This window comes from Tubulanus polymorphus, chromosome 1, assembly GCF_964204645.1.
Source record: "Tubulanus polymorphus chromosome 1, tnTubPoly1.2, whole genome shotgun sequence".
Taxonomy (NCBI): domain Eukaryota; kingdom Metazoa; phylum Nemertea; class Palaeonemertea; order Tubulaniformes; family Tubulanidae; genus Tubulanus; species Tubulanus polymorphus.
Window position 1 is genome coordinate 28,669,577 of NC_134025.1, and position 13,550 is coordinate 28,683,126.

Genomic DNA, 13,550 nt, shown 5'->3' on the forward strand with positions numbered 1-13,550 from the left:
GCAAATCCTAAAATATATCAATCATAAACACGACTGTACAATAGACACGGAGTTCAGTATCATTAGATAGAATCTGTAGCATATTGCGCCGAGATTTAACTCAAAGATCGCGTGTATTCCTGGCGAAAATGAATACTTCATTCAATGTCGTATGGATACAACGTGAGAATTAGAAATTTAAAAAATAACAAGTGCTTTTTTAATGAAAATAGAAAATATTGTGAAAAATTCAAATGATGATGATGATATAAAGGTATGTAGAAGATTGATAAAAAAAATTTAGGTGCATCTCGAACATGTCATGGATTGAGTTTTATGTTGCTGTTCATACCTGTGGATTTGACTGAGGATTCACGGTGCAGTCACCACAGAAGCAATGTATGTACATACATGAAATATAGCACCGAGCCAGGACTTCCGTCAAAAACTACATTTAATTGATGAAAATTATATAATAATGTGCGTCATTAGACATCGAAATTCATCATATAAACACGATAACACAATAAATGTGTAACAACGAACCACTCATTGAATAGATTTGCTCCACACGTTTTGTATGATCAAAATACAGAACCCATTATTTTCCTCTTAAAACCTTTCGGTTACGCCGGGTCTCACCATGGACGTATAAACTAGACGTAGAAACTAGTTTATACGTCCATGGTCTCACCTTGAAGACCTGTACAATTTACTAAAAAGCCGCGATAAAACGCGCGTTCTAAACCTTCGTCGCGGCTTATATACGTGCAACGTGTTCCTCTTTTTTACGAATATATTTCGGTCACAAATGATTTGCGTAATTGTACTGCATTTTACACTATTCATCATGTTCTCACACTAGAAATCACACTTAGATCGGGTGTGGTATTAACAATAATTGACAGCAGAAACCACGTTTTAGCAGACATAATGAATATGTTCAAAGGTGGGTAGATGAATTATACGTATTTATACACACCGGTTATGCATATTTAGGGGTAATAATAATAACTTACACCATCACCACATCGTGTATATATATATATATATATATATATATATATATATATATATATATATATATATATATATATATATATATATATATATATATATATATATATATATATATATATATATATATATATATATATATATATATATATATATATATATATATATATATATATATATATATATATATATATATATATATATATATATATATATATATATATATATATATATATATATATATATATATATATAAACATAAACAAGATGTAATGATTAAACAAGATGAAATTTCACACCACGAAGGAACTATCAGTCTGTAAAGTTATCTCGAGTTAATACCTTATTCTATTCCTGAAGGTGACTATTCTATTAGGATTTATTCGATAATAACTCGAGGAAGCTTTTCGGACTCGTTTTTCGTTTGTATCGTAGGATTTTGAGAACGTAATTAAAACACTTCGATGACTTGCCGAAATACGTAAATAGTTTGAATGGCGACATCAGAAGATGGTGGGCCGATGTTTTGTTTCAGATGATGTCGTATCAGCGCCGCACAGATAGACGAGTGATCATATTGTCTTACTGCGTGGTAGTTTCAGAAGATATTTTTACTATCGCTCTCGCCTCAAAACAGCAATTATAGAATGTCATCAGAGAATTAACAGCCTTTTGATGAGATCTTTGATTAAAAAGTTTTTGATCATTTCATGAAGAATCGTTTGCCCGTCTGATTCAAATGGATGCAAAGCTGAAGGACGTTTTGTCATTTTGTTTACGATCAGAATCGTTGTCGGCGTGTCTCAGGTATAACGAAGAGGATGCCACATGGCAATAGCTTTTCTATGATTACTTATCATATCTAACCAATGTTTCTCTCCGATCCCCTCGACATCGCGAGCCACGTTACAGTGACCAACGGCATCGTTATGACCCAGCAAATCGTAATCTAAAACGGTGATCTCCAGCGCTACTTTTTGCAACATTTCTGCCGGAATATTGAAGACGAGGGCTTCATTCCATACCGGGTTGGTCGTTCCTTTCCGCACGGCCGTTTTCTTCTTCTTCACGCGTTTGCCATCAACGATCAGCGAGACTCGCACGTACGGATCTGAATTGAATTGATAAACACACGTCTATAATACATGTATTTTTTTTTAGGAAAAAATCGCCTTCTAAACACCAGAAACTTTCGACGATACATCATATAATCGACAATATATAATTAAGCACATTTCGCCCGTGGTCTCAATGCTATTCCCTCCCTTCTGAGTAAAGTCGCTAGTTCTATGAAAATGGAAGTTGAAATTACAGTAATCGGAACCCGGAGGCACGGCTGATGGTATCCGGCGAACCTGCCGTGTGATTCCGTAAATTGAATCCGCCAAATCGCGGAAGGAATACCGACATAAGTGTACCGTTATACAATTTCAAGGTTTCGTCATCAAGGGCGCCTTCTCAGATTGCTGAAGATCGGCTCATCAACATTCCATACAGAAAAGGAAGATTCCAGTGAACTACACTTACCCGAAGATCCAGATTCTGAGGTCACGCGAAGATTTTGAGCTTTCATGATTACAACAGTCAGTCGCTCAGCGGATGGTAGATAGCTCAATGAGACCAGTAATTCACCGAGAGGACTTTCAGTCTAAAATATATAGAATGATATTACGTTAAAATCAAATGCCATCGATGTACAAAACGTGTGATTTTTCCACCAGAAAAAACTTTCAATTAACGGTTTTACAACTCTTTTTGTCACTAATTGTGTGTAATGATGCTTGGGAGTATATGTAGTGCTTGGGAAACCAAGACCCAAGCGACTTTAAGACAAACAAACAATAATGGGCGGTTAACGGACTCATTGTCGATTCTTTGCGCTATTCTACGGTGACGTCATTCGTAGCATATAAGCTAAGCGAAAACGTCTCGAGCTTTTGGGGGAATTTTTCAGGCTAGTGTTCTATATAAAAAATCGTGATCTGTTGTAACCTCAAGTATTAAACTCTAATATCCTAGAATAAATTGCGTACAAAACAATCCTTTATAGTTATTCACACGCAGTAATAAATCCACAAAATAAACACACATTACATCGCTCTGACGTCAGATGGCCGGATATTTTCCGGCTGTCTTTATTCTATGGTGTCTCGTGTCGGAAAACGATGTAATCGGAAAGTTTTGACGATAGCTCAAGGGTTTTTATAAATTAGATTTTCGGAGTTTGTTTTATGTGAATTGTCTTATGTAGGCTACCGGGTAGATGAGGGTATATATTTCTAACGTCCTTCCTTACGGCCAGAATCCGGCTAATTATGAAAGAGTTTTTCATCTCACCACCAGAATGACATTAATTATTTATTAGTACCTATCGGATGATAATTTCCGACCTCGTAGGAATCGAAAGCCAGTGGAATTACGACAGGAAGGACAACGGACGGAAATCAACCTGTCGCATACGTAAACATCGAACGAAAGCGGATACCACCAGATACAAGATATCAACAGACAATCATTTCCCGTTAGTTATAAAAAAGAATAGATAAATACAAATACAATCATAGATGATAAAGAGATGATCGCATTTATATCACCAGCATTTATCAGAAATTACATTCGAGCGCCAAATCGTCGACCGAATTTTCTCCTAAGGCTTCGCCATTCTGAACTTGATCCCAAACAATGGGCTAATATCTGTTTGGTTGCGGGTTTATCTGTGGCGGCCACTGTAAGGGGTCTTCGAGCGCACGGGAAGAGGGAAGATCATCCATACGACGTTTCCATGTCAACTGTGACGTGTGTAGTTCACACCGAGTATTCAACAAGATTACCCGATTCACGAGGACATTATTAAAAGAAAGGGACTTCAGGAAGATAGAAGTAGAACCATGAAAGATTCGGTGAAATGAATTTAAATTTTCACCAATATCTAGTAGAATTACGTATGCGCACGGTAACCACTAAGCCACTGATGATATTAAACACCGCTCAGATAAATACCCTCCCAGTAGTGAGAATAAGTCTTCCAGTAGACGACTCAGTTTAAGCCGCAGGTGATATTAAAGTACCCTGTAGGTTTAATGGTAAGTTCGTTATAGATAAGTAGTGCGTGGCTCTTATCAGCAACCGAATTAGATGTTGATCACATCAGCTCGCGGAATCTGACACCTCGTTAAAGCTACGGTTATCAATGTACGACAAATTGACAATTTCAGCCATATTCGAGCGCAAAGGAGATTCTATCGTGAGAATTCTTGGATGACTAGTGTGATTGGTTATTTAAGTATTCCCACTGTTCTAATGCCGTGCATCGGTATAAATTGAGGCGCTGCGTGTTCGAAAATTATGTCGCAGAATTTTGCTGTCGTCAGATGAAGACGAATGCTTACCTGTTGATACTGTTGAATATCACTCCAGACCTCGATGCTTGTGCTGATATCAACTGACTTCAAATCCAGTGTGACCTGACCTATGCCCTCGTGGCGAGAAAAACGATCGAAATTGTTCACATGAAAAACTAACTGTCTCTCTTTCACTTCCTCGTAAGTTATCGGAAACTTGAAATATTCGTCGAAAACCGGATGACAGGTTTTCCGTTTGACGGATGATTGTCGAGGTTTCGAATCGACTTGCGGCTGTAGGGCGATCTTTACGTAAGGGTCGCTGAATCCAGTCGTTAAATCTACTGACGGTAAATCTTGAGCTGAAAAACAACAAAAAAACCGTCCTCAACAACATAGCGTAAACCGCGGTGAAAATGTAAAAGCAGGATGCGCGTGCTGCTGCCCTTTAATGGCTTTTGAAGACAGGTTTTGTAAAGACGTAATTTAAACATACACTTGCTTTCCATAAGAAGGCAGGGAAAACATCCGGACAATAATTAGTTCATTGACATTCAGTGAATATGCGACTGGATAGTTCATTAGTAGCGAAATCTCTACCGGGAACACATAGAAAATACAAATCTCTCTCTTGTACAGAAAAAAATTTCGTAGCGCGTTCCCTTGATTAAACTGACTAATCATATTGAATTTTTTGTAAGTTCTCCTTCGAATCGTAGTTCATCGGGAGGTTTTTTGTCATATTCGCCGGAAATATTACAACCAATCCGATTAGATTTGTCCTTGACATTTAAGTCTTAATCTTTCAACGAGGTCGAAAAGCTTTCTCATTTTGTAATTCCGCGTTATCGGCTTTCTTTTGAACTGTCCCTTTTTTATCGCTTAAGTCATCGCGAACTTAGTGTCATTCAACCTAAAACTTGATTACGATGCTAAATCTAGCGCCTGTTTCTAAGAATCAAACAAAAAGTACGGTTTCAGAAGATTATGAAAGTCACGTCAACTACGACCTCTCGGAACGTTTATCACATCCTGAATCCCTTTAATACGATGATGCATTTGCACTTTTGTCGCGCACGTTATATAGTCTTACAAAATCACGGCAAAAATTAGCTGAAATTTCGGAAGACTTACGAATTTAGTTTGAGTTTTTGCGTACGAAGTGCGGGGGCCTAATACAATTTCAGAATTCCTATATTACGAAGCTTACACGACTGGTTCGATCGAGTAAAGTTGCAGAGCGTGCAGATGAACAGGAAATGTCAAACGTATTGTATTTCAAGGGTGTGGTGACACAACATTCAAAACTAGAGCGGGATAAAACAGCGCTGATAGAAAACCTCTTTGTCATAGAAACAATAATGACATTATGAATTCGACGTCATATGTAAAATAATCTTATTTTCTTGAATATTTATCATAAAAGTGAAATACATGATCTACACCTCGCAAAATTGGGCCACCAATCTGGTAATGTTTCGCGTATTTGTTACTGTTTGACATCAAAGGCGTGGAATCCGATAAGATGTTCGAAACGTGTGGAACTCTTAATTACTTCAAGCAGTCATCTCAACTGACCATTTTTAACATCTTATTTATTATATCCTTACCTTCAATAAGATGTACCACTAGATCGGATGTTTTGAACTCGTATTTCAATCTGACATGTAAACGACCGAGTCTTTTGACGCTGTCACCGGATTCCTGGCGTAACACGGCGTCTTTCTTCTGGTACAAATCTGGCTGTATCGTTCCTGTACAGAGAAAGTGAACATATCATGTAACAAAAAGAATAAATCGGTCATAGATAGAGAGAAAATGAATCAATTGATTTTTTCATCGAAATATTTTCATGGGGTAAAATGTGGTAAAATTGAAGTAAGTGAAGGAAGTAAGTAAATTCTCAAATATCTTAATATAAGTATGAATATCGGTAGATGATACATCACAAATTCAATCGAAAATTTACATTATTTAGAGGCTTAAGTGCTTTTTCTTTCGGGGATGAATAACCTACCAAGGGGTACGTCAAACCCGGAACTATTCAGACTGCTATTACTACACGCTCCAATACTGATATTATCATCAACTGGAGACTCAGGGACTTTCATGCGTTCCCTTTGTATTGTCGGTATCGGGCTCGGAGTCGTGCGAGGCTGGACCGGCAGGTGCTCTTTAGAAATCTGCAGTTCCTGCAATGAAATTCACAGCAAATTTCTTATGAGCTGTAGGTGATGATTCACGTACCCGATATGGGTGGAGTTGTCGGTTTTATGTAGGTTTAGACTTTCTCCATAAATAAATCCCATTTATATGTTTTCCATATTTGCCTGTCATCTAAGACCAATACTCACTTATTCAGAATAATCATTGGAAGAGAAATATAACTGTTTTATTTTGGCTTTAGGTTTCATCAGTTAATTTGAACGGGTATATATCACTATAGTTCAGGGAAACGCCTATTTATACCAGGTATTCCCGTATACCACCCATGTACGTGTTTATATGATTATCATTCGCAAGAAGTGAATTACATCTTATCACCAAATTCTAATTTGGCTAGTTTCACTGGACTAGTTTCAGCCGAGAAAAATAAGTTGTCCGATGAGTGAATTAAGGTAATGATATATCGGTGTACGATGGATCTACAAATAATCAGTGATAATGGAGTCGCAACTGTGTGATAGAAGTTGACAGTCGGAATAACCATTACGTGAAGACTATAACGTGTCTAATAATAACTAGTTTGTTTTTTCGAAGTTGCTTTTTCGAAAATAGACAGTGCAACTGCTATCATCAGACTGTCAGAGCAACCCGGTGAAACATAAAATCAAGCTCATTTAATACTGGTAATTACCTCAAACAACACAGGCGTCGTTTTCCGAGCGCGACCTGTCCCCGTTTCTAACGATTTACTCCTATTTTTCCTCCACGGATGAAGGACCTGTAGTTGATTGCTACTCATTGTCGACGGATTTGTCACAAATTTTTCGAAAATGAAAATTTACATCAAAATATTTTCAATGTATTTTAAACGGTCGAAGGCAAACATTTACTAATTCCATGATAGATACGATCGTCTATCAGTTCATATTGCGCACGAACATATTGTTAATCCGCTGCAATTTGTAATTCAGTTCCTATATGTTAGAGAGAAGTAACAGTCACAGAACGGGAAGATCACACAGGTACTTGCGAATCGCTTCGCGTTCGGCTATTACACTCTATGCGTATATCGTTAGTTTGGTAGTTAGCGTCGATATATTGATGTATTTCTGGTTTGCACAAAAAAATGATTTCCAACCCAACCCATAGTGTCACATTACCTTAGCTTCATCATACAGAACCACAACGGGTTTACACAGATACAGTGAAGCATCTAATAGATTTCCACCCTCTGGGGGCCTAGAGGTCATTAGTTTCAGCTTTAATTGCCGTCACGAACATATTCAAGTATGTGACCATTATAGAGTGGTCAGTACGCCGTCAGTACACTCGATACTTCTCGATTTTCGAGATGGATTAGATTTTAACAAGTATTAAAATTATGCGCAGATGGACCTTGAAAACGTACAAATTGAAGGAGTATCTGAACTATTTAAAAGATTTTTTTTTACATTTAAGACTTTAAAAATGTGATTACTAATGATATCAGAAGCAATACGAAATATACAGGAAAATGATTCATCAGTTTTTTTCCTCGTGTTTACGCTTCGAGGGATGTATTGACTTTTACGTACAAACGAACGTTATTTTCCTTTAATCATTTTTATCATCAAATAAAACTAACATTTCCGGTTATATTTACGCGACATCTAGCGATAAAGATATACACTAAACCTAGGAAATGTCCATTCAATCGTCTGGAAAAGTAAGCTGGTCTACGATGTTCAATTATACAGATTGATGCTCACCTGCCCCGATGAGCCAAGATACACGTAGGTGTGTGCCGGTAAAAATTGTCCTGTTCCATCTTCGCTGACATCCGAATTTGATGGATTTCTGTCTTTTTGTCTGCTGATTACATATCGACACGCCAGTAAACACACGACTGCTAAAATACCACCAACCAGTCCACAAACAATGCCCAAGCTAACAGTTGTTAGCATCATGCATTCGCTACAAGAGAAAAAAATATATATATATATTTAGCGGAAACTGAACACAAAAATTCTTAACCAAATAATGTATTTTGTATTCATTCATTCTGACTTGGAGGTTGATGATAATCGCGTAGAAAAATAGCATTGCTTGATATTGTCATCGGGGATCTGATCTAATGGATACCGCAGATCTTGACGACCTTACTTCAAATAAGATTACTTCTACATGTATAATCTAAAAGTCGATCTACTGTACTGTATGTACTGTACAGCGATCTTTTGCAAGCGTTGCATGTCTTGAATCTTATGGGCGATTTAATAGATCATTTTAGTTTTCTCTCACCCGAACATGATGGAATTTAGATAGCTCATCGAAAGAAGGCCTACTCCGACATTTATTTAGATTTACACAAAACTGTACAAACAAATCATATCGTTCTCAATTCTACTATTTGCTTAGTTCGGTTGATTTTTTCTTCTAAAAAAAATCTGCGTTTATTTCATTGCAAGGAAGACCCCCGGCAGGGATTCGAACCTGATGGCATCGAGATTGCCACGGCACGAAACCCTGCCATAATCGACCGTGTGCGCAGATACATGCGCAGTTCAGATGATGTGATTTTTAGCCAATCAGAAATCCCGTTTTATTTTAGCCCGGGTTTTCCCATTTATAGTTCTTCCTTGAAATTTGCCTCAACGATTATACAACGAGCAATCTGATTGGTGCCGCCAGTTTTCGTTCGGAAAGCTGCGCATGTACCTGCGCACCCGGTCTACTGATGCAGGGGTTCGTGCCGTGGCTGAGTGTAGCGATGCCATCAGGTTCGAGTCCCTGCAGAGGGAGGATGGGAAGACCCTAGGCGAGAGATATTTACGGCGCAACCTCATTGTTTACAGTTGGATACCAATTTACGTTCAGCCATTAGTTTGAAAATAGATCCCCATGCACGTGGATTAATCCGATTTTACCATGGTGACAAAACACGGACTCTGAGTTAAGATTTGACTCGAGAGTAAATAACCCGTTAAAAATGTACCAATTCTAACTCGTTAAATATCTTGACGCGTTTATAGCAGACTTTAATTATCTTCTATCATGAAGTTTGGGCGTCGTTCGTTGTTTCTATGGATAACGCTTCAATTCTGTAGAGTATCACGTTCTATCTTCACAGTACGTAATTGGATATTTTATGAAATCAGAATTAATCAAGAAATCCTACTCTTAACTATTCACAGGGGCCTACAAAATACAGAATACAAACACGCATTTCAGACAGCCAGATAAACACCGTTTATTCATTGTGAATCCTGATATTTTTAAGGTTTTCCAGTACATGTATTCGATTGTTTTGACCGTGGATCGTGATGTGAATAGAATTTACCAAAACGTTCTAAATCATGTGAAAAACAAATGCTGAACATTTTGTAAACATACTTATTTTCTATCCATTAACTCCGGAATGGGAATACGCCAAGGGCTTTATGAGATCATAAAGCATAACGGCATGTAATAATTGGGCAGATTTACAAAACAGCCTGTATAATTCCCACTCATGTCCCTGCTGATAAAACCTAATACAACAACACCGCCATCACAGCGTGCGGAGTGCTTCAACATTCAACATCATTGCAGCTGAATTAACATCCCACTAAAAACGATGTTATAATTCCTTTCATAACGACTCACTGGATTTGGGACTTTTTCCAAGACAGGCTTCCTAAAAAAAGAAAATCTACCAAGCCCCACATGAATTAGTCGCATTTTCTTGAAAGTCTTTGAGATATATGCATAACTTATAAAGCTTGCAATGATCGGTTGCGACAGCATTCTACTCAACCAATTATTCATGAAGTTTAATTTCATTTCAAGGGTCTTGTAAATCTCTGAATGCCTCATGAACTGGGATCGGATGGTACATCTCTAGAGAAAGTGTAAACAACAACATTATGTGGGATCTGATATGAAATCGGATAGCCTGCATTTTGAACCGTAAAATGTTTTAAACGAACAGATTTCGTCTAAAATGTTTTACTATATCATATAAGCTACATATCACAAACACTGTTTTCGGCAATAAACTAAGCTGATACCATGGCTAAACTGAACAGGAATGTTTAAAAAGATGACATCTATACATCCGTGCTGATGAGATGCGCAAAGGTATATCAAGGATGTGCGTCATATTGTCTCATGCCGAACGGGATTCTTTCGGAATGCTTTTCGTTTATTAATCGCCAAAATTGCAGCAATTCGCACCGAGAAAATACGTACTTAGAAACAAAACCCCTTGTGCGGTACTGACGTAGTTTTCTGCTTGAGGATTTTATCACCTATTCTTGACCGGAAGCATATCGTGGAGTTAATGCGACCGATCCCCCCTCCAGGCGTTAACTACATGATAATGAGTTGCTAATTATGATACCCATAGTCATATATATTACGTTATAATCACATATTCTCCGAAGTCACCATAATTCTGACCTAAATTACATGTTTATGACTATACAAGGAGGTTTACTCTCGAAATATTATACTGACTGAATTTCATAAAATGATTTCTACAATCTCTCATTTACCTGTTATCTGTTATAGTAATATAATATAGTCTTCGACTGAACAATCCAAACGTTTCATTTCCATTTTACTATTGACGTTTGAACTAGTTTAAACGTCCATGGTTTTACCAAATTGATGTTGCCTTTAACTGCGGTATTGAGATAAGAATATTTCTATTGCACGATGAACCGTCATGCAAAATATTCATTATACAATGGCAGAAATATGAAATCATTACTGCATATGATGATGAATTATTACATGTCTGTAGATTTTGTTGCTGTAAAAGTCAAACCTATTTAGTGATTAAATTGCAAATGCACCGAAAAGTCATTATTTCCATCAACAAGTCCAATATATAGATACTCCTACTACTGTAATTGCTTTCGCACCTTTTTGAAAGATACTCTCTATCATACTGACTCGTTACTTGTCGCCCACACCGCTATCGTGTCATTCGAATCTCATTCTTTGATAGGTTTCCCATTACGAAAATGCCTTCATTAATTTCATTTCTCTTTGTAAGAAGCGCTCTATCTTGCTTTTATTGACAACGACCGTCTTAGTGAAATTAGCAAATTGGAAAAAATCATTAACCAGCGTCACGGGGTTTTAAACACATGAGCGCCGGAAAAAAGTGTGACATCTTATTTAGCTTCATTGGAAGTAATATCAATGCGCCGGATTATCATACGATTCGTAAAAGCACATATTTTCTAACCAATTCGTCGATTCTAAGCTTTTACTCGCATCCCCCTTAGAGCGTACGAGCTAATTTTTGCGTAATGAATATTATTGTCAGATTGGTCATAATTTCTACATTAAAGTGATTGATCGAGGGCTGGTATATCCCTCAGGTAAAAACTGACTGTACGCGTGTGGGTGTTAGTTGATTTATGATGATTAGTAGTGGACATGCATGTTAGCTTAAGTCGACGGTAATGTGGGGTAATGTGTACATTGCCGCGGGCTAGCTATGCAGTCCGACTGTCAGTCATATATACTGTCCTTACACTGACAGAACAAAATTAAACTCAAAACCATCTGTACCAGCACCATAGACACTGAACGCCGATCATCAACATGGTGTAGAGCAGGGAAATTGTATCAATTATCCCCACAAGATATGAGTTGCTTAGTAACAATATTGCGATAAGTACACTTAAACGACCTTTCTAGAAAATAAAGCTGCAATGCCCCCATGACATTACAGCTTCTTCCGCATACTGATTGAATTAATGAATATTTGGCAAACATTTTGTTGGAAATATCAGAATTGAAAATTTCAGAGATAATCGTGAGTCAGTCCTTGGGAGGTCCTTGAAGTGGACTGAAGCAATATCGTTTTGATTTGATTTTAATTTGATTTATTTGAAGATTATAATGGTACAAATATAAATACATAATTGTTACAAAATTTATACGTATAATTTATGACAATCATCGAGACCTCGGAAATCATTATGTGATTGTCAAGCCGAGGCTCTGGAGCAGATAACAAATGCAATTATGAAAAGAAGGAATATTGAGAATGATGGAATGATACTATTTGGATAATGAGAAGGATGCAAAATTCGATGTTTCTTAGCAACTCATATAGGTATCATGTGTCATCAACGTAATTATTGACAAGCAGCACACATGTATGGTATTTCAATCGACACAAATCGGATTTTATTCTAAAAACGGTGCTACTCATTTCGAGCTGTTTGACGCTGGTTGTTTTTATTATTTTGCGATAACATAAATTTATATTCGTGTCAATAGAATAAACAGAAGGTTCTATCATATAAATTGATGTAAAATATCGAATGACGTCTTCGCGTCATTATAGTACATGTGATGGATATGTATATCATGCCTTTAATCATTGGATAAACATTCACTGATCGAATCGGGCGATTATTCCGAGAATTCAGGAGTAGGTATTGATATTAACATCAGTTTTAAGGATAGAAATATGATTGCATCCATTTAGGGTGCGACTTGTTGTCTTAAAGAAATACCGAAATAGATGTCATTCCAACAGGCCATGTCAAGTAGATATTTTGTTCGTATTTTGTTTGTTGTGATACTTTAAATGAAACAGTAAAAATGGATGCGATGAATGAATTGTGTCAAGAATATCATAGAAAGCGGCTCTTCGCTCGCCTTCAATTTACAGACCGGCTGCCATCTTACACTGAAAGAAAGACCCCTCTCTCCCCTCTCTCCGAAATGTGAGACAGCATACTACATCTGAACTACATAGGCCTATCAATACATGTTTTACACATATACGAATCGTCAATGAACATGCCTTTAGCTAAATCGATACTCGCAGGGACTGAAATCATTTCCACAAATTAATCTATAATTTGACTAAAAATCGTTGCTTACCTGTGATTTTAGCGATACCATATGTAATAAGTTAGTACCATGTCGTAGAATATGATTGACGATTGTGGCCGTTATGTCGTGTTATGAGGCTGACTGACTAGTGTGGATAGAAATTACTCTCTCAGTTCGTTCTCTGATATTGTCAGCAGCTGTTTACATGACGTCACTTACTGT

General features: G+C 37.2%; 1 protein-coding gene across 2 annotated transcripts; it reads right to left on the minus strand.

The window, feature by feature from the left end:
• Positions 1–1,272: 1,272 nt before the first annotated feature.
• LOC141910817 (synaptotagmin-10-like) lies at positions 1,273–13,517 on the minus strand. 2 transcript variants are annotated; one of them, XM_074801652.1, is made up of 7 exons: positions 13,377–13,517; positions 8,252–8,456; positions 6,355–6,529; positions 5,948–6,091; positions 4,386–4,699; positions 2,524–2,644; positions 1,273–2,107 (listed from the first exon to the last, which is right to left on the minus strand). In XM_074801652.1, the coding sequence occupies exons 2-7, from the start codon at positions 8,447–8,449 to the stop codon at positions 1,800–1,802; spliced, it is 1,260 nt and encodes a 419-aa protein (XP_074657753.1). In that variant the 5' UTR covers positions 8,450–8,456; positions 13,377–13,517; the 3' UTR covers positions 1,273–1,799. The 2 variants fall into 2 exon arrangements, with proteins under 2 accessions (XP_074657753.1, XP_074657762.1); XM_074801661.1 differs by lacking the exon at positions 13,377–13,517 and having other exon boundaries at positions 8,252–8,496.
• Positions 13,518–13,550: the final 33 nt, after the last annotated feature.

Bases quoted from the DNA above. Each gene is read 5' to 3' on its own strand.
- LOC141910817 (XM_074801652.1), bottom strand. From the start codon at position 8,449: ATGATGCTAACAACTGTTAGCTTGGGCATTGTTTGTGGACTGGTTGGT. The intron at 6,530-8,251 runs GTGAGCATCAAT...ATTTCATTGCAG, and splicing joins ATCTTGGCTCATCGGGGCAG to GAACTGCAGATTTCTAAAGA. The intron at 6,092-6,354 runs GTAGGTTATTCA...TTCTCTGTACAG, and splicing joins CGGGTTTGACGTACCCCTTG to GAACGATACAGCCAGATTTG.